Source organism: Pungitius pungitius, chromosome 19 (assembly GCF_949316345.1).
Source record: "Pungitius pungitius chromosome 19, fPunPun2.1, whole genome shotgun sequence".
NCBI lineage: Eukaryota > Metazoa > Chordata > Actinopteri > Perciformes > Gasterosteidae > Pungitius > Pungitius pungitius.
In genome coordinates, this window is record NC_084918.1 from 4,099,689 (window position 1) to 4,118,329 (window position 18,641).

At 43.8% G+C, this 18,641-nt stretch overlaps 5 protein-coding genes and 1 non-coding gene across 7 annotated transcripts in view; 3 read left to right on the plus strand and 3 right to left on the minus strand.

Moving 5' to 3' along the window:
• Positions 1-507: 507 nt before the first annotated feature.
• Positions 508-5,313, minus strand: maf1b (MAF1 homolog, negative regulator of RNA polymerase III b). The gene is made up of 8 exons (XM_037456177.2): positions 4,754-5,313; positions 4,293-4,381; positions 2,957-3,088; positions 2,703-2,865; positions 2,450-2,571; positions 2,235-2,354; positions 2,018-2,110; positions 508-1,891 (listed from the first exon to the last, which is right to left on the minus strand). The coding sequence occupies exons 2-8, from the start codon at positions 4,373-4,375 to the stop codon at positions 1,867-1,869; spliced, it is 738 nt and encodes a 245-aa protein (XP_037312074.1). The 5' UTR covers positions 4,376-4,381; positions 4,754-5,313; the 3' UTR covers positions 508-1,866.
• Positions 5,314-5,839: 526 nt separating this feature from the next.
• Positions 5,840-5,912, plus strand: trnar-ccg (transfer RNA arginine (anticodon CCG)). Its single transcript has one exon. It is a non-coding gene; the product is annotated as a tRNA-Arg (tRNA).
• Positions 5,913-6,036: 124 nt separating this feature from the next.
• zfand1 (zinc finger, AN1-type domain 1) lies at positions 6,037-8,612 on the minus strand. The gene is made up of 8 exons (XM_037456613.2): positions 8,476-8,612; positions 8,022-8,064; positions 7,810-7,855; positions 7,552-7,682; positions 7,276-7,367; positions 6,967-7,085; positions 6,702-6,857; positions 6,037-6,259 (listed from the first exon to the last, which is right to left on the minus strand). The coding sequence occupies exons 1-8, from the start codon at positions 8,528-8,530 to the stop codon at positions 6,083-6,085; spliced, it is 819 nt and encodes a 272-aa protein (XP_037312510.2). The 5' UTR covers positions 8,531-8,612; the 3' UTR covers positions 6,037-6,082.
• A 220-nt stretch (positions 8,613-8,832) lies between these two features.
• Positions 8,833-11,068, plus strand: chmp4c (charged multivesicular body protein 4C). Its single transcript, XM_062559319.1, has 5 exons — positions 8,833-9,177; positions 9,627-9,804; positions 9,960-10,068; positions 10,239-10,365; positions 10,613-11,068. The coding sequence occupies exons 1-5, from the start codon at positions 8,967-8,969 to the stop codon at positions 10,672-10,674; spliced, it is 687 nt and encodes a 228-aa protein (XP_062415303.1). The 5' UTR covers positions 8,833-8,966; the 3' UTR covers positions 10,675-11,068.
• A 302-nt stretch (positions 11,069-11,370) lies between these two features.
• On the plus strand, positions 11,371-14,610 carry LOC119198505 (GTPase IMAP family member 4). 2 transcript variants are annotated; one of them, XM_037455752.2, is made up of 3 exons: positions 11,371-11,525; positions 11,913-12,695; positions 12,843-14,610. In XM_037455752.2, the coding sequence occupies exons 1-3, from the start codon at positions 11,495-11,497 to the stop codon at positions 12,845-12,847; spliced, it is 819 nt and encodes a 272-aa protein (XP_037311649.2). In that variant the 5' UTR covers positions 11,371-11,494; the 3' UTR covers positions 12,848-14,610. The 2 variants fall into 2 exon arrangements, with proteins under 2 accessions (XP_037311649.2, XP_037311648.2); XM_037455751.2 differs by having other exon boundaries at positions 11,913-14,610.
• A 1,159-nt stretch (positions 14,611-15,769) lies between these two features.
• plxdc2b (plexin domain containing 2b) overlaps positions 15,770-18,641 on the minus strand; it is a 49,926-nt gene continuing 47,054 nt past the window's right edge. The window contains exon 14 of the mRNA XM_037455750.2: positions 15,770-18,565. Coding sequence (XP_037311647.2) covers positions 18,446-18,565 — 120 coding nt within the window. The 3' untranslated portion in view covers positions 15,770-18,445. The remainder of the gene's footprint in view (positions 18,566-18,641) is intronic.

Sequence of the window (18,641 nt, forward strand, 5' to 3'; positions counted from 1 at the left end):
CGTTGCATTAACTCTCTGCAGCTATTTTGACGCGTATTTCCCTGTGAACGGTTGGAACTTCTAAAACAAAACGCGAGGCCACGCGTCGATGGGGGGGTTGTTATTCATAAGACACCCCGATAATCCTCCGTTGGCGTCCCATCGTTCGGCGGAAATGATGCTCAGCCTTAACCGCGTTGTTGTCTGAGCGGATCGGACAGTCGGCCCGTGACTGATTACCTTTCCTTTCCCCACGACTGACGTTGGAAACCACGTCTACCAAGTTCCTGCTGAGTTTCATTGAGTCTGAATCAGAACGGGGGGGGGTGAAGAAGATGGTGTCCATCTTGGTCAGGGGGGGGGGGGGTCTCTCACTTTACAGCTGTGACCTTGATGTCACAAAGCAAGGGCACTGGTTTCAGTGTGCTGCCGTTCATTCTGGGTCATGTACTGTCTGATTTTGTTTTCAATATAATAAAAGGTTCTTTGAGATTTTGTATCTTTTTCAACAAATTTGATAAAACGTCCTTAACTTTTATTACATTGTTTATTGATCCTTTGCTCATTCCAAATGCAAGAACCAAGTCCGGTTTATATACAACTGCAATAAAACAAAGCAGCAGACGACATTTTACCGTAGTCTAGTTTCTCATTGTGATAGTTGCACTTTCTAATGAATGGATTTAGACATCAATTACTGCTTTTTTACCACATAATAGTAGTTTAACTATTTAGATTAAAAACATGGCCTTTTAGGACATGAAAAAAAAGTGAAAGCAAAGTAGGATTTAAACAGTTTATTCTCATCTGCAATGTATTTACCAATTAAATCAAGCACAGAGTAGTCAAGAAAAGACACGACTCCTAACCACTTGTAAGGAACGTAAAAGGAGCTTAATATCTACAAAAATAAGTACATTAAACCAATTTTCTTTCATATTGTCTCATCTAAATTGTATTATACATTCGTTTTTCAAAGAAGCCTTTGCACTGAGGTAATAACCAAATATAAACACTGACAAGACACATTTAGAGTGGGATTAAACTGTTATAGATTACGGGGGAGTGAAAAAAATACTCAATTTAGACGACAAAATGAATCCGTTGTATAATTAATGAAATAATGTGATGTTTAAAAAAAACTTGTCTACGTCACAACCAAGGTGTCTAGTCCTCTTGCACTACTGTCTAAAGCACAGATGAGCTGTCGTTTTAATAGGATTCAATAACACAAGTTTCAGTCACAAATGCGGCGTCTGTCAGATTAAAACTCAGTGCTCAAAAGAAGCTTCACAGAGACATTGCTGTCACGCATTAAAACAAAGAAACAAACACACAAATAGCAAACAGTGAAATAACAGATGCCTACACGGCTGGCCTGTCCGTCCGTCTTAACTGGGTTTCCATGGAAACAGCCCGGCCCTTTCCCAGGTGGGGACTCCATCAAACTGTCTGTTTCCCTTGCTGGTGGTTCCTGGACTCATTTGAAAGAAACCCATCTCGCCCGCAGTCTTTGTTGGCCACTCATCCTTTGGAAGACCCTCCTCAAAAAGTGTCCGTGAAGGGTCTCTTTGGAAATGTGGCAGGTGTAGAGGAGCCTCTGTGTGCGTGTGTGTGTATATATGGGTCTGTTTGGGCTCAGAACAAGGGTTCCATCCAATACATGAGGAAGGAAGGAAAAAATAAAAATCCACCCGCTCACAAAACACAAATGACGGCCAGCAGAAGAGAAGGCTTCAAACATGCATTGGTCTAAAGCGTGAAAATGGCTTTGGATGAGGCAGCAAAAAAAAAAAAAAAAAAAATGAAAATGTTGGGTGAAAAACGCAAATACGAGGAGGATGAAATGCCCAGATATTCTTTGGCCGGAGCGTCCTTCTGGGAAATTCAGACGCACAGAGCTCTGGGGGCCCTGAGGAGAAAAAGATAAATTAATTGTGTCTCCCATCGCAGAAGAAGTGCATTCGCACAAGAAATCTGTAAAACTGGTGAATTACTTCCTCCACGTCAAACCTAATAATTAAATAAATAACCCAACCTGTCCTCGGTGAAGCCGTCCATTTCCTCCTCATCATCCAGCTCCATGTCCAGCTCATTGTCCAGGCGGTCCCGGCCGTAGCCACTCAAGACGCTGCGGGGTAGGAGAGATTTTAACGTGTACGCACTACTTTTGTCGGGATTAGAGTCATTTCCAACATTCTGATCACACATCAGTCCTCTGCGATCAGGGCGCTGCGGCTGCTGCTGCTGCTGACCTGACGGAGCGACACGTGAAGAACACGATCCTCTTCAGCTTCTTGTTGTAGAAGAAGTAGTTGAAGGACCACAGGCTCCCCTCTTCGCCAAACGGGTCAGAGTCCAGATCGGGGTTGTAGCTAAGAACCAAAAGGAAGATTAGAAACTGACAAACCGGAGGATCTGCACCCCCCCCCCCCCCTCCCCTCCCCACACACGTGGGGGTTTGCCCAACCTGTAGATGTCGCAGCCCTGCAGGTTGATCTCCTGGTCGATGGCGTCCCACAGCTCCGGCCCCAGAGAGTTGAACTCCTCTCCCACAGCCGAGAACAGGCTGCTGTTCACTGCATTAGCCACCTGGAGAGAGGTCATGGTCCAGGAATTATTTTTAATAAAAACATGTCAACGCACCCCCCACCCTCCTCCTCCTCCTCCTCCTCCTCCTTCTCCCAAAGCAGGCCGGCTGTGCCACAGAGGAGCACACTGACCCAGTTGAGGCTGGGCTCCCGGCTGAACTCGTGGGCTCGCGCCGCGCTGAAGTCGTAGTCCGGTCTGAAGGACTCGTTGAGCGTGGTGATGAGGTAGAAAAGAGTCTTCCTGCAACACTTGTCGCTTAAGGGGTTCTCTCCGTCCTCGCTGCTCTTCCCCAGCCTGGACAGGGGGGGATAAAAAATGAATAAACTTAATACAACTGCTGATTGGGGGGGGGGCTCTGGTGTCCAGTGAGGACTGCACGACTCACTTTGAAGGGCTGGTGGCGCTGGTGGACTGAGGGGGAGAGAGGGCCTCCAGCACATGTGGCTCCCCCTCCTGGCAGAACTGCTTGAACATATGCTTGTCGTCACCTGCCATCTTACAGGAGTAGCTCTCCATCCTGCAAAACAACGCAACATGAAGGCCATCTAGTTCACAACAGTCTTGGCCGAACTAATCAGGTAAACATAATGCGTGTGTGTGCGCGCTGTCAAGTTTATTATGTGGGGGAAAATAAAAAGCCTCAGTTTGAACGCGGTACCGATGATAAAAAGTTTCACCCTGAGAGCAACTAAAAACCCGGGCATAAAGATTCCTTTATGCTCGTCCACAGACATGCAAGTGGAGCCCAGTGGTGTGTGTGCGCGCAGTTATTTATTTTGCCCCCTCCCACCTATGGGTTATGCAAGAGCAGGGGGGGGGGGGGGTGTTATGCAACTAAAGACCCTCATTGGCCTTGCCAGCTTAATAATAGGGACATTTGGGGTGGCAGCGAATACCACAGTGGCAACAACTGCCGCGGTTTTTCCCACACACGACACAGCTGACCTGCCGCCAAAGCGAAGTGACTTTTGCCGAGTATCAACACGAAAGAAGAGGTTCGTTAGTGGACACTAAATACAGTCATGCAGTTACAGTCTTATGTTAAAATCTTCTTTTTCGTGGTTACATATTTAGACAAATCCTGCTGCTCTGACGGGCCGCCGCGGTAATCCACTAAGCGGCGTAAACACCGGCAGCTCTTGTCAGCTGCGGTGTCATCGAACGCGTTCGTGTGTGCGCTCCGACGACACCCCTTCACAACAGTCTCCAAAATAGCCACGCAGCGCAGCGAGAGGACACCTCGTCTGTGCGTCAGCTCCGGGGTCGCGGCCTGCAAAGAAGCTCGGTTTCACCGCCCACACAGAAGAACCCTGCGCCGCATAACTCCACCCACCCACTGCCCAAGGCCTGAGATAACCCGTCATAGAGCTGCAGCGTTGGCTATCTATTAACTTACTGTGCAGGCTGTAAACGTGTGCACCCCCCCTGATAATAACCCCCCCCCCAGCCAAGGTGCATGACATCACCGCAAACATTTCTAATGTGGATGGAAAACTTCGGTCAAGGTTTGACTGCAGAGGCTCTTGTTTTGGGGTGATGCAAAAAAAAAAAAAGTGTGTGTGTGTGTCAAAATAATTTTAAAAGTCTGTAAATGCACTACTGAAATTGAGTTTGCAGTGGGCGCTTGTAGACATAAATTATTAAGCATTGTTAGAACAGGAAGCACACGCAGATGACCGATATGGTGTTTGTTTATATACATTATAGATAACGGTCCTTACCTGCCAAGAATGCGAGACTCCCCGGTTTCAACACACAGCCGAGAGCCAAGGGCCTCAAAGCTGGAGCTTTCCAACAGTTTCATTGTGATCTGTAAAAAAAATAAATAAACAAAAGTACAAAAAAAATGAGTCAACCGTCGCATAAAGACACCAGCAGTGAGCAAACGTATATTTACCACGTTCTGCATTTGGTGCGTACCAAAAAAAAATTTTTTAACCGTGCCATAATAATGGTTGCCATTTACAGTTGATTCCTAACAACGTAGTTATTTAAGCCACTAAACCAAAATATATCAGCAAAAAACAGATGTCCATAAAATGATAAGTAGTTGTGCGCCCCCTGGAGGTCACGTGTGGAGGTCATAACGCCACTGCCCCTCCCCCACCCCGCTCAGTCCAAGTTGACAAATCGTCTTCCTGGTTCAGTACTTCGATGTTACGACAAAAAAAAGGAAACTCACCGATAATTGTGTTTCGGCACACGGGAAGAATACAACGGGTGCTGAACAAGTGAAACCCGTACAAACTAGTCTTCTTTTTCTTCTTCTTAACCCAAAATGTTCCTCTGTGACGCAAAAGATTAGCGAGCCCCGCTTTGTTGACGAACAGCTAACGTTAGCTGGCCGTTAGCGCGCTAGTTGTGCTACCGCTTCTGTCACGTCTATTGATTCGCAGTCGAGTTTAAGCATTTTACAGAAGCACTCGGTCGAGGATGCGTTATTCTGAGGCCTTTTAAATTTATAGAAAAACTGCTCTTTCCGATTAAATGCGATGAGATTAAATCCAAAGGCTGTTGGCGTCCGTCGGAGTCCGTCTGCAGCGGCATCCCTTTCGCCCTGATTTCACAAAGAGGCTCGTACTGGCTTAATCAAGTCGCCTTTTTTCGAGCGACTCGATCAGAGTAGAAGCAACTGATCCCAATAAGTCACCGAAACGGGTCGAGGGTTCTGCAAATCGTCGATTATGTCAACAACGCAACTGCTCTCATGAAAACAACGGAATCCAGTGTATGGCAACCAAGCCCCTTTTCGTATATATACGCCTGGGTAACATCAACGCCCACTTTTACAAATGCCCCCTAGTGATTGGCTGCTCGTTTCGATGACAACTAATGTGATTGGTTAAATCTTGCTCGGTCAATTCTCAGACTGGAACTGTGTCAAATGTCTTGACTGTTTATCGCAACGCAGCAGCTTAAGCAGGAACAGCAAATGCAGCAAATTTCTGCATTAAACACGTCGTATATATTTCCTCGATGGGATCTAGATGTATTTACTTTATTATCAAATCGTCCACTATGGTCTTTGCACACAAATATCAAATATTTATTGTGTTGGTTTGGACATCAAATCGTTTGCATGTGTTGTGAAACGTGATGTCCTGCTTCGATTATTGTATTCTAAAGCACATTTCAAATAGCTAAATTGAATAAAATGTGTTGGTGGATTTTAATTATGTTGTAGTATATTTTTCAAGCAGTGCGCAGCTACAGTATAAGATATATTTATATATATTCTAATCACGCGATCAATTAGACAATTATCAACGGCCCAGTGGCCTAATGGATAAGGCATCAGCCTCCGAAGCTGGGGATTGTGGGTTCAAGTCCCACCTGGGTCGGAAAAACATCAATTTAAAATCCATTGATGTAAGTTTTGAATGATAATAACCCTCTGTGCCTGTAGGCACATCTTCAAAACGTAGTTATCAAACGTAGCTTGCAGAAAGTCACCCAAACTTGTAGTAAATAGAGTTTATTGACCGAAACACTAAAATTGATACAAATATCATCATGTCTGTCTGATGTAGTCAGTAACATTCTCCAGGCCCGAGTCCTCGTTGTCCAGGTATTCTATGATCACATCACCCCCGTTGTACAGGGGGGAAACCTGGTGAGCCAGCAGCGAGAGCAGCACCTCGTCCATCCGGAGAGCCTCACCTGTCTGAGGGTGACACAGCCGCAGCTTCTGCAAGAGGAGAGACCAATGCTGTTTTATTACTTCTATGCTTCCTCTGGAATATATCATGGGTATTGCATTTAAATGAATTACACATGGAAGAAAACATGACTTCTAAGTTACGCGTAATGTGGAATTGCTTTGTGCTTTTGCACTGTATTAGCTATAAATTAAACGTGTGGGTAACTGCTGAAAGAAATATAGACAGGATGAAAACAATACACCGGATTCCTGTTCTGTAACATTCATTAGTGCTGTTTGCTGCTCACACCAGCAGTGCATATAGTGAGTTCTACATTATCTGTCTACACATCTGTGTGGAGTCAAGGATGGAACTCTTTTGGAGCTTTGGTGTTGAAAATCCTCTTTTTAATCATATTTGAAGTCGAAGCTATTGGAAGAAACGAGGGAAACAGACCAGATAACCGACTCTACTTTTGCAATGTGTTACCTTAGCTGTCAGAACATTATTGTTGTTCTTGAGGCCAGCTAACGAGGCAGCATAATCCACCACTTTTCCCACACTCCATTTGGAACAGAAGAACATGGGTTGGCTGGAGTCTTTGGATTCTTTAGGAAGATAGACCTGAAAATAGGTTCTCTCTGTCTGGAAAGCCAAAAAAAGTAGTAGTCAGTTGGATAAAGAAAACAACAGCGAATAACACATGGTTAAATTGTGGCTAATAACAATATTAATTCATAGAATAGGATTGTACCTGTGGCAGCCCCTTGTCTCCTGCAGCATGCAGCTTCAGTTTCATTAAAGCTACCTTAGCTGCAGTTGCACTGTTCTTTGCTCCTCTGCGTCCTTTATTCTTAGATATGTCCTTGGACTCTGAGTATCCACAAGAGAGTGAAACAAACACAATTCAAACGTCATTAGGTTGAAGAATACGACCAAGACGTGCATTGGTTGTTGCAAAGACGACAGCAGTGTGTTTAATACTGATCCCATGTGGACAAATAAGGGACCACAGAGGAAATTTTGTCGGCATGGAAACCACCAGTATTGCATTGTAACTAACCAACAATCTTTTGCACCAGCTCTTTGGTGGCGGCCATTCGAGGCTTTTGGACTTCCAACTTCTCACATTTGTGATCATCTTGATGACGATGGCTATAAGTAGAACATGGGAAATATGGAACTTCATAATAAAAGCATTCATAAAATAGTGATATATTGTATTAAACCGCTTCCTGTGACTCTGCATAAAGTGCATGTGCCCTGCACGGATCATCATCAGTTATTTAGTCTTACATAAAAAGAAGATAAGGAAAAGGAAAATAAACTGTAAACTTACGCCAAACAGAAATGTTTTCCGCACTGCGAACATATCACCGGCAACAGTTCTTTTCCCTTGCAGTCTTGAAATGAGCACGGAAAACTTGTGCTGCCACCAACAGCATTCTGGGATGCCCTTTTAACTGGCTCCTAGAAACAAAGAAACAGGAAATATAAAAACAACCCGGCCAGTATCAAAGTAACTAAATAAAAAAGTTCCTTTAGTAATCTATCAAAGAATAATGTTAGGAATATGTTATCAAAAAACACAGCGCACCTCTGAACATGAACATGAATGGGCATCTCTGCTTCTGTGCTCAAGGCTGTGGGAAACAAACAGAACTTATTTTACAGATTGTAAAGACTGTTAAAGAATTATAAACTTTTTTTTACAATCTCAAATACGAAATTCATCACCAAGAGTAAAGTATCTTGGTTTTTCCTCAAAATTGGCACCTCGCTTTCCACTGGCATTTGGTGAAGTCTTACCAGAAAACCCCACTGCACAGCTCACAGACAAATGGAAGGAAATCTAAATGAAAAAGGTGGTGAAAAAAAATTACGTTAGACTCAGAGTGTAGTTACTTGTAAGCAGAAGATATTGGTGGTGAGGTCTGAGAATAATAATAGTGCTGTGTAGCCCTGCAGAGAGCCAAACACAATGTCTTTCCAAAAAAGGTTTTATATACACGCCTTTTTATTTTGTATAATAACCGGAGACTGTCCGACCATGGTTATAACGATTTAGCTTGGTGCTAGCTGGGTGGCTACAGTAGCGAGCTAACCGTTATGGGCAGCCATGTAATAATGAAGCTAGCCAGGTAGCTGACAGGCTAGCAAAGCTAAAGAGCCGCTCGGTGTGTTTCCTAACATCACAAATGGCAGAATAATATCACAGGTCAACATCTTTGCTTTTTGGTATTCAGGTGGCGATAACACACACCTTTCTGACAGCAAGAATCGATCTGACAATGCTTCCCAATGTCTATTTCAGCCATTGCATCGCCGTGGGTCTGCGGATGTCAACACGAACTATGAACCCGGCAGTGAAACCACGTGACTCAGGGTTTTTTCCCTCATTCTTCTAAAAGAGAGTTGAACTTAGGTTCCTTGTTGAAATACATGATTTGATATGTATACTTAACTTTTGCTTAAATTAGGGTGCATTTTTTTCTCAATTTTAAACTAACAAAGCTCGGTGTGAATGAGGTGGAAGGTATGGCGTCGGGTGTCACCCACGTCACTAAAGGTGATGATAGAAGGTGCGGTGAAAGGTGCGTTCACTGGCTGGTTTGAATTGAGAGCGAAAAGCCGTCGAGCTGGAAAATCGTCTCGCAACACATCCGCCCGTGAAAAACATTGTGAAGTCGGAGACAGAGGCTTTGACACCCCAGTTACCTCCGCGGTTTACAGCAAAAGCTGCCAAGAAAGAAAATGAGCAAAATCGCGAAGTTATTCAAGGGGAGCTCCGGCTCTTCGAGCTCCTCCAAACACCACCGGTCGCGGGGAGGACCTTCGGCCCAAGAGGCCATTCACAAACTGCGGGAGACGGAAGAAATGCTGACGAAGAAACAAGACTACCTGGAGAAGAAGATAGAGCAGGAACTAATGATAGCCAAGAAGAATGGCACAAAAAACAAGCGAGGTATGATTTACCGGTATACTCTGAGAATATCCGTTCATTTATTTGCCTTTTATTATGCGCTCCAGCTATTGAGCAGACTATTGCGAACCTTAACCAAGGTCTAAGGAACATTTCACTGTATCAACAAAGGGTTTAAAACAATAACAACGACGTCCCCAAAACTCAAGGCCTCACGTACCGCCCAGTGCCATAACTGGCCCACAGGAAAGTGTTTTGTTAAGCAAGCATAACAGGTTTGTAATAAGTGGCCTGTCAGATGACCTAAAGGGAATTACATTTTATTATTAGACTATAAGTTCATCTCCCGGTGCACAAAACCTACAGTTTATACTGTTTTTTCACAGTTGAACCAGCTAAAGAGGAAGGGAGTAGAACAGTGTTCTCCATGTATGAAAACGCCCAGGACTGTAAAATCATGACAAAAGAATATAGTGTGTGTGTTTTTTTAGCTGCCCTGCAGGCCCTGAAGAGAAAGAAGCGCTTGGAGCAGCAGCTCACGCAGATTGATGGAACGCTCTCCACCATCGAGTTTCAGAGAGAAGCTCTGGAGAACTCGCACACCAACACTGAGGTCCTGAAGAACATGGGCTTTGCTGCCAACGCCATGAAGAAGGTCCACGACAACATGTAAGACCATCCAGTAGACTGGATATTAGATTATCCTAAAAAAAATCACATTGGCACAAAAATAATGACAAATTGTGGTAATGAATAATACATTTAAAGGGTGCATAATCATGTGCAATCCAAACCCTTTTATCTCCATCGTGTCTTCTTTTCAGGGACATTGGCAAGATAGATGATCTGATGCAGGACATCACAGAGCAACAGGACGTGGCCCGAGAGATCAGCGAGGCGATCTCCGGGCCCTTTGGCGAGGCATTCGACGAGGTTGAGACATTTTTAATTTTTCCTGCCAAAATCAACTTCCATGGTGTCGGTTCTCCTCTTTGTTTTGACACAACATAGATGTTTAAATATGCATTTCAGTGTGACGCCTGCTAAACTATTACTTGCTTTACAAAGATGCACATAACACCCATGTGTGTGTGTTTTGTTAGGATGAGCTGATGGCAGAGCTGGCAGAGCTGGAACAGGAGGACTTGGAGGAGAATATGAAGAGTATGGGTGGCCTCCCCAGCGTGCCCAGCTCCAAACTGCCTTCAGCAAAACCTGGTCACCGCGCAAGTAAATGCAACACTCTATTGGATGTCTACATACTGCAGTCGAGATATTACATTGGTAGTACATTTCACAATGTACTGCAAAAACTACAGGCGGTCAGCGGATGCTGATGACATTGATTTCTTTATTTTTGATTAGATTGGCAGGGGGATTGTATGCAGATATTAATATCTGGTTGCAGGCATACCCTGATGAATGTTCCATAATAATTCAATCGCACCACTTATTAACTGTTTCTTTCTTTTTGCAGCAACCAAGAAAAGGGTTGAAGATGAGGACGACATGCGTATGCTGGAATCATGGGCAATTTAAGTACATTAAATCAGCCGTAATGTACTCTGCAAGATTCATCTCAAGTTAATACGATTTTTTTTTTATTCGGGAAAATGAAGAGCATTATATTATTTTTTAAATAAGCTTTCTGCTTATTGATATGTCATGTCACTTTACAGGTTATATCCATAAAGAAGTGGGGAAATCAACAAACTACATGTTCCTGTCTTTACATTGATTATTCTTACATTATTATTGTACATAATGCACTTCTTTCATAGCCCTAATGAAGAACTACATGGGATATGACTGATGTTTTTAACTAAAATAGAAGAGAAAGCCTAAGTGTGCTGGGTGTAAATAAAGTCTGATTAGTATTAATCCTGTAAATATATTGCTTCATTGATTACTGCATTAAACATTCAATAATAAATCGGTGTCATATATATATTTTATTTTATTCCTTATATTTATTTACATATAATTTGCAAAGTATATGTACACACAAATATGTGTTGGTATCACAAATGATACCAACACATATGGGTTGATGTGTATTTAAATATTCATTGTAATTATAATATATCCATAAAAGATGAAACATGCGTTACGTAATTTACCGTGGGTATAGTACTTTATGTACATGTTTCAGTTCACCTCAAAGTGAAATTGTAAAATTCCACATTTGCAGTATTATTTTACATCCGTTAGGCTTTTATTTTGAAAAATGTAACGGACGGAAACGCCTTTGCACGTCAGGCTTCTGTTAGCAAGTTTAAGGAAGTGTTCAGTCCGGCGAACCAGCCTCCCGAAGATAAAGAATACCGGAATAAAACCCGAAACAAGATTAAGAGAAAGTATGGAACCGAGTAAAGCACTCCAGACGGAAGGTGAGCCAGTTACTTTATTGTTAGTAACTAAATGTTGGCGTCAGTTTTTCAAACGTGGTTTAAGTTTCCGTGGTTATTAAAATTAGCGCCAAGTTAGCAAACTGTTTATACGCGAAACATCACCTCATAAACCGGATCGTGACACGTAACACGTTTTATCTCACGACTAAAAAAGAAACACTACACCTACTTCCGTGTCTTATTACGCTGTTATTAACGTTAAGTCAATTGCCTTGATCATCATTTAGTAAGACGTTATAGTTGACGTCATGAGATTGGAAAGCTTCCGGCTTCGTTTTTTTTTTTTTTTTTATAACAAAAAAAAACTAGGCAAGACAATAGTAACCTTTATTGACACTGAAATATGTACAATGTAATGTGCCACAGACAGTGATGCTCGTGGACCAGAAGAGAAGGCCAGAAGGACGGCAGCAGCAGCAGCAGTTGCGGCCAAGGCGGCTCCCCGCCTGCCTGACATCCGCCTGGTGGTGCTGGGCTGGAGGTGGCCCGGGAAGAGCCTGACCGGAAACACCATCATCGGCCGGGAGGAGTTTCACTTGGAGCGGGCCGCCGAGTTCTGCGTGAAGAGACAGACGGAGGTGCTGGAGCGGCAGGTGACCGTGGTGGACACCCCGGGCTGGTTCTCGGCCCAGGACACGCCCCCCTCCTACAAGGAGGAGTTGGTGAGGGGAGCCTCTCTTTGCCCCCCGGGTCCACACAGCTTCCTGCTCGTCATCCCCGTCGGCATGTTCACGGAGGTGGATCGCGCTCGCATCGAGGAGCACGTGAGCCTCTTTGGCCAGCGTGTGTGGAAGCACACCATTGTGGTGTTCACCTGGGCCGAGGTGTTGAAGACCATTTCCATCGAGAGGTACATTCGCAGGGAGGGCAAGGAGCTGCAGTGGGTGCTGGAAAAGTGCAAGCGAAGGTACTTTGTCATTAACAACGGCATATTCGGGGAGGATCCCCAAGTGGGGCGTTTGCTGGAGAGAGTGGAGAAGATGGTGGCCGAGGAGGGGGGCTTCTACAACCCAGAGGAGGTGGAGAAGGAGAAGGCAACCCTGGATGACAACGCGAATCCAGCCAGAGAGGGACGCGAGCTGGGGGCTCGGCCTAAACAGAAGTCTGTGCTGAGTTTGTCCAAAACCATGGAGGTGGAGCCGCTTTCCAGTGAGTGATGCACACATATCTGGGCTTCCAACACAGTCCAACCGGAACCTAAAAGAGTTATGTGTTCATCTATTTTTATTATAACAGTTAAAGAACCTCTAAAACAGTTTGTATTCATGTAACAGAACCTCGCTGTTTTTATTGTAGATTAGAAGAACCCTCTTGGCCGATGGACCATCACAATCACAAGAAGAAAAGGGGTGACTGACACTTCTGTGAATGTATAAGCCAGTGTGACCTATTTATTTTTGTAATCCGACATGTTACTGTGTATTTTAGTTGTGTGCGTTCTTTAGGATTCTCACTGTGACGATACCACAGGCCTTAACCACGTAAATCCACTGTCAAAAGTGTGTACTGACCTGTTCAACTTGGTTCTTCCGATTTGAAGACCTTCTTGTAATAACGACGTAATAACGGGGTTTGGTTCCACGCTGTGGCCGTCACCAATCTAAAAACCCGACGTGTGCACTCCTCAGTCTCGGCAAATGGTAACGGCAAACCTGCACTACTGCGCTGTTACTGATATTCCGCTAATGACTGTTGAGGGAAAACGCTTTTTTTTTCTCGACGATTCCCATTTGTTGTGACCAAACTGTAAATTGCTTTTGTCGCGCTGCGATATTTGTTACTCTGTTAGCGTACAGTTATGAACTCGAGGTTATTGATTTTGTGTGTTGCCTTAGAAGCAGCGATCGTTTCCCTTTAAAACATTATGTTACGTCTATGTCACTGTGGCAGAGGGATATATTTAAGGAAATAATGCGTTACAATAAGAAGCTGCAAATATGAGCTTTATTTAGATAATTGATTGGTAGTTTCAGTTTTTTCTTTTAATTAGAAAGGGAAATATACAGTTTTGCTTGAAAGTAAACAGTAATTATCTTTCATAGGGTTTCATAGTGTTGCCTGGGCTAGGCAGGCTATTGCAAGTCATGTTTTTTTGAACTTCAGGGAACTAATCTGTATTTCTGCAAACGTTTAATCGACAGGGACAGTAACTGTTTGCATGTGCGCCCGCTCTGGCATTCTGTTACCCGCCATGAAGCCCGTCGGCCATCCTCGGCGTCGTTAGAGGCGAAAAAAAAACAGGCTGGAAAAGGACGACCTCAAATGGGCGCCCCAACACTGCTGGTGTTAAATTTCTCCTTCCAGGTACGGGCGATGTGTTGTAGAGAAACAAGAGGGTCACTGGGGAAGCGGTGTCGTCTTTGGACGTCAGCTGCTCTGGACAGAGCCTCCTGTGACGGTTGCCTATAGGTCACTGTGATGTTCCACCACCTTAACAAGCTGTCGGGGTTTTTTTTACTTGCTAAAGATCACATCCAGAGCCGTCTCCCACAGTGTGGACAAACACCAACGCGTCTGTTGACATTTAGTGTGATCCTGAAATGTGATACAGGCAAGCGGCTCGCTGCTGACCTGTTGTACACAAGTGCCTGAACTCAGTATCACTGTTAAATGATTTGGTCATTTTAGTCACAGGTTTGACAAAAACACGTCTTAAATAACAACTTAAACACTACAGATGTGGGGCATTACAGGTTTGATATTTAACATGTTTTCAACGCCCTTAAGTCAGAAAACAGTACGATTATATAAAAACAATTATCAAAACACAAAATAAGATCAGACGTGTACAAAAACTGTTATTGAGCACTCAACCTAAAATACAACCCATCTTTGTAGCAAAGTTTGTGATCGAGTTACTGTCAAAGGACGTGTTACTGGAGTTACTCTTTAGGAATTAATGAAGGTAACGGAGTCAATGTCTTCTTCTGTAGCCCTAAAGCGTTGTGTCTTATTACTATCGTTATCTTATGTCTTATTGGCCCCCCCTATTAGCAGTAGATTTGCTTTCTTACAAATAATCTGATGTTCTTTTCAGCTCAAATAAATCTATATTTTAAATTAACTCTGGGGTTTGTTCCTTGTATAATGTACAGGTGGAGTAAATGCTAAAATGTGCCTCTGACATTTCTTAATATTGATTTTGAGTGTTATTTTCTTTATTATGGATGAATAGTACTTAATCTTAATTTCCCAGAGCCAATGCTTTATTTCTGAGGTCATGTTTTATGAGTCAGTCCAACAGTAAATTCAATTTTGTATCACACATGACAAATAAAAGCAGTAAATCTGGAGCCAAAGAATAACGGCGAACCCTGCTGTCATAAAGTATTATGAATGTTTATGTGATTTAATCATTTAGAAGAAAAGCTTGTTTTAGTCCCTTCAAGGACGAGCAGATTTGTTCTGCGCTTTGACCACCAGGTGGCGCTAGAACACCACGTGTCAGAGACCTAACACGTGTTGACAGCAGCAGAGGGATTCACAGCGGTATGACCTTGTCTAAAATATATTAATAAACTTGTCCTGGGGGAAGGTAAGGGCTGGGTGTCCCAACCATTAGCACCCACTTATTGTTAAAAATGTGCAGTGCTGTTCTTAATGTTGCACACTTCATTACTTCCTGACTCTGACCTTGAGCTATTAATATTAATATTATATAACATAGAAGTGCTACTGCTTGATCTGCAACAGGGCTGGTCAAACTATTTTGAATGTGGGCCTTGATCTGAATAATATGGGCCAAAAGAGAAGTAGGGTTCAAAGTTACATGAAGGAAAAGGTTCTAGTCCCAATGAGCCAATCAGAATGACACTATTCAACAACATTGCAGTAGTTTATTTGTGTGCCCACATACATCATAATTGAACTAATTAAATACGTTCCAACCTAGACCCAGCACATGGCCCAAGAGCTCACTTAAATATTAGGATTTACATGTAAATCTGTAAATAAGTCAAGTTAAAATTAGCCAAATATTGATTTCACTTCATGATCTCACGGGGCCTTTAATTATGATGGTGGAACAACGTATTTCAGTTGCTCCTCATTTACTTTGAATGCTCATTTAGACCAATACGGATTCATGGAACGCATGGAAGTGGTCGTAATAAACTTCTTCCTTTCCTATGGTGCCCTTAATGTACACTTAACAATAAAAAAACACACACAGCACACTCAGCTACTGGTGCTATAGGCTCCAGCAGCAATATTGAGATGATGTCTTTGTTTTCAACAACATTGTTTATTATTTCAAATGTATTTAAAACAACAGTAGTTACAGAAATTACAGACGGAGAGCAATGGCAGCGCGTGATTTGGAGTCATGATGCGATAAAACAAGGTCACAGTCCTTGTTTCTTCATGTTTCGCTCTGGATCTGAGGGGACCGTCACAGAGATTCATACAAACATCTCTACGCCGCCACTCGCCATCTAAAATAACACAGTTAGGAAAGTGGGAATTAAAGTGATTCGTCGAGTCCAGTGAAGAAAGTGAAGGCTTTTCTTCTGTTTCCATGAGCAGAGTGTTTTGGCTTTTCGCGTGGACGCGTCAAAACACAAACAAGCTTTCCCAGAATGCATTCCGACAGTGCATATTTAACGGCTGTGAACACAAGCAGAGGCGATGAACGCACAAATATCATCAATTCCCCACAACGTTTTGCTCATGTGATTTGAGAATCTATCTTACTGCAGACGCCGAGTCGCTGATCCACGGTTTTACAATCACATTTACGGTGTGTGGCAGATGAGCCAAGCACTTGTACGGGACCTTTCTCCTCCGCAGGGGGGGGGTTCATTTGACCAACAATTAGAGGAAGTTTGTGTATGCATGAAAAGGCCTGTTAAATGTCTGCTTTTCAAACACACCGATGATGAAAAGGAGTTACGAGGAGTCATAAAAAGGGCTTTTTGAAAAGCAGGAGTTTTGAACTCTGGGGTTAAATCCAATGAGGCCACTTTGAAACTCAGCGGTTGTAAACGAAGGTCTACGTGAGGGTTTGCAACAACCAGTAGATTTGGTATCTGTGCATGAATCCTGTGGATCTTTGGGTGTGTTGAAAGAGGAAATATACTAAACCACGCCCCCTAACTAAAGTCACTACTCCAGTTTAACATGTTCTCAAACATACGAAGTTTACATTAATAATGTGGCAGATTTACGCAGACTGCACCTAAGAAGTATATTAATGATCAAAATTCATTAATTCTATATATTGGAAAAAAAACGAGGCAAGCTTAAAGGTTGCTGAGCTACGATTGGACAATCATATTTAGGGGGCGGGGTTTAGAGGGTCCGGGTGGTTGTGTGGTCGCAGAGGACGATGATTGTGTTCTGTCTTTGGTCTCAATGTGATGAAGACATGATGGGAATTTAAATGAGATAAATTATTGTTAATTACAGTGTCAAACTGAATGGGTGTAATATTGCACGTTTTATTTTTCAGTAGAATTCCCGGACGCTGATCTTAATTGAGTTTTATAATCATTGGCGTTAGCATAATTTTGTCTTGAGATAATATATAAAAGTGAATGTTTGGATTTGTGTTGATTGGTGACAGTAATGATTGGAACGGTATTCACATTTAAGTAAAAAAGTAGAGAAATAAAGGCCACTCATAAAAAATAAAAAGTAGTTTACTTTCCTGTATACTACACTGCTACCCTACAAATGTCTGAGATACCTGAATTGCAAATGTTTTGGCCGTGTGGGTATATACATGAATGGTTTGACCTCGGATGAGTCAACCAGAACTTAACACAGACCAGCCTACGGTTACGCACGCGACTTGTATGTATAGAAAAGGAAACCACACAGTAAAAATCAAGGAAAACCCCAAGCATCCCAGTCTCACACACTATCAATATCCAGATACCGTTAGATTCAGATCAATAAGTATCACCTGTGCAGAGCCAGCTCAAACAAATGCACCCATGAAGCAGATGGATATCCAATCACTTCGGTAAACTGCAGTCACACATACACACACGATGACTATATTCAGCATACACACTCACAAGCGCCTGTCTTGTCAATCTGCATTTGTACCACGTGTCGAATGAAAAAAAAATGGAAGAAAAAGTGCAAACTCAAGTCAAGAAAAAAAATGGCACGGCAGTAATGTAAAAAATAAGATGCAAAAACACAGATTAAAGGGTGTTTCATTACGTGAAGAGTCGAGCAATGAACCGATTAAAAAAAAAAAAAGTAGTGTGTGCTCGAAAAAAACACACACACACACCGAAAAAACGTCTCCCACTTCATTTCCCGAAAACGAGAACGAGCGGAACCCCCACGAAACGAATCCATCGGCGCTGCAGCGATCGATGGCGGCGACGGGGGCTGCACGCCGCTCGGGCCGCAGCGCCTGTGTTTGCCGGGCAGGTCAGTGGAAAAGTCGATTGAGCCCCGCTGTGGCGTGGGAAAAAAAAGCAATAGCGACGCCTGTGCAGATAAATGTGGCGACGCAGTGAAAACCTGACGGACACACAAAAGCCTTCACAGCATCACCCGATTCGGTCTGTTCACCTACTCTGCTTCAGAAAATATATATCGTATAATTCACTCTCCCCACCAACCACACCGGTATCCATGGCAACGAACCCGACTGCGTATCGATGCTGTACCCTCCCTCCGCCCACAGTGGGTCAGGTCTTTGCTGGAGAGGGGGGGGGGGGGGGGCGGACGACGAGCTGGTCCAGGATCAGTTTTCTCCTCGCTTCCTGTTACCGTCTCAACGGGTCAGTGTGCGCGCTGACCCTGGAGTCCCAGTGGAGCAGCAGGCCGGAGGTCCGGGGCGCTGGCTCAGGAGTGTGGGGGTGGTGGGGTGGGTTGGGTGAGAGGGGGGTGAGGGGGTGAGGGGGGGGGGGGTGATGAGGACGCCGGCCTCCTCTCCCTCAGCACTGCTCGGACTCGATGAAGCCCTCCTTCTCGTGGCCCACCGGCTCCACCTCTGCGTAGGCCGGGTGGCCCGACCCGCGGCGAAACTTCATGGCGGGCCACCTGCTCGGGCGTCTCTGCAAAGAGGGGGGGGGGGGGGACGTGTGCGAGGACAGCGTTTAGGGGGAACAGTGTCACGGGGTCAGTGACATT

Coding starts and splice junctions, on each gene's coding strand:
- maf1b (XM_037456177.2), bottom strand. CDS start 4,375: ATGAAACTGTTGGAAAGCTCCAGCTTTGAGGCCCTTGGCTCTCGGCTG. Junction 2,572..2,702: donor GGGAGCCCAGCCTCAACTGG/GTCAGTGTGCTC, acceptor ACCTCTCTCCAG/GTGGCTAATGCAGTGAACAG. Junction 1,892..2,017: donor GACGGCTTCACCGAGGACAG/GTTGGGTTATTT, acceptor TTTTCTCCTCAG/GGCCCCCAGAGCTCTGTGCG.
- zfand1 (XM_037456613.2), bottom strand. CDS start 8,530: ATGGCTGAAATAGACATTGGGAAGCATTGTCAGATCGATTCTTGCTGT. Junction 7,086..7,275: donor GCTGGTGCAAAAGATTGTTG/GTTAGTTACAAT, acceptor GTGGATACTCAG/AGTCCAAGGACATATCTAAG. Junction 6,858..6,966: donor GAGACAAGGGGCTGCCACAG/GTACAATCCTAT, acceptor TTGGCTTTCCAG/ACAGAGAGAACCTATTTTCA.
- chmp4c (XM_062559319.1), top strand. CDS start 8,967: ATGAGCAAAATCGCGAAGTTATTCAAGGGGAGCTCCGGCTCTTCGAGC. Junction 9,178..9,626: donor TGGCACAAAAAACAAGCGAG/GTATGATTTACC, acceptor GTGTTTTTTTAG/CTGCCCTGCAGGCCCTGAAG. Junction 10,069..10,238: donor TTGGCGAGGCATTCGACGAG/GTTGAGACATTT, acceptor GTGTTTTGTTAG/GATGAGCTGATGGCAGAGCT.
- LOC119198505 (XM_037455751.2), top strand. CDS start 11,495: ATGGAACCGAGTAAAGCACTCCAGACGGAAG. Junction 11,526..11,912: donor TAAAGCACTCCAGACGGAAG/GTGAGCCAGTTA, acceptor AATGTGCCACAG/ACAGTGATGCTCGTGGACCA.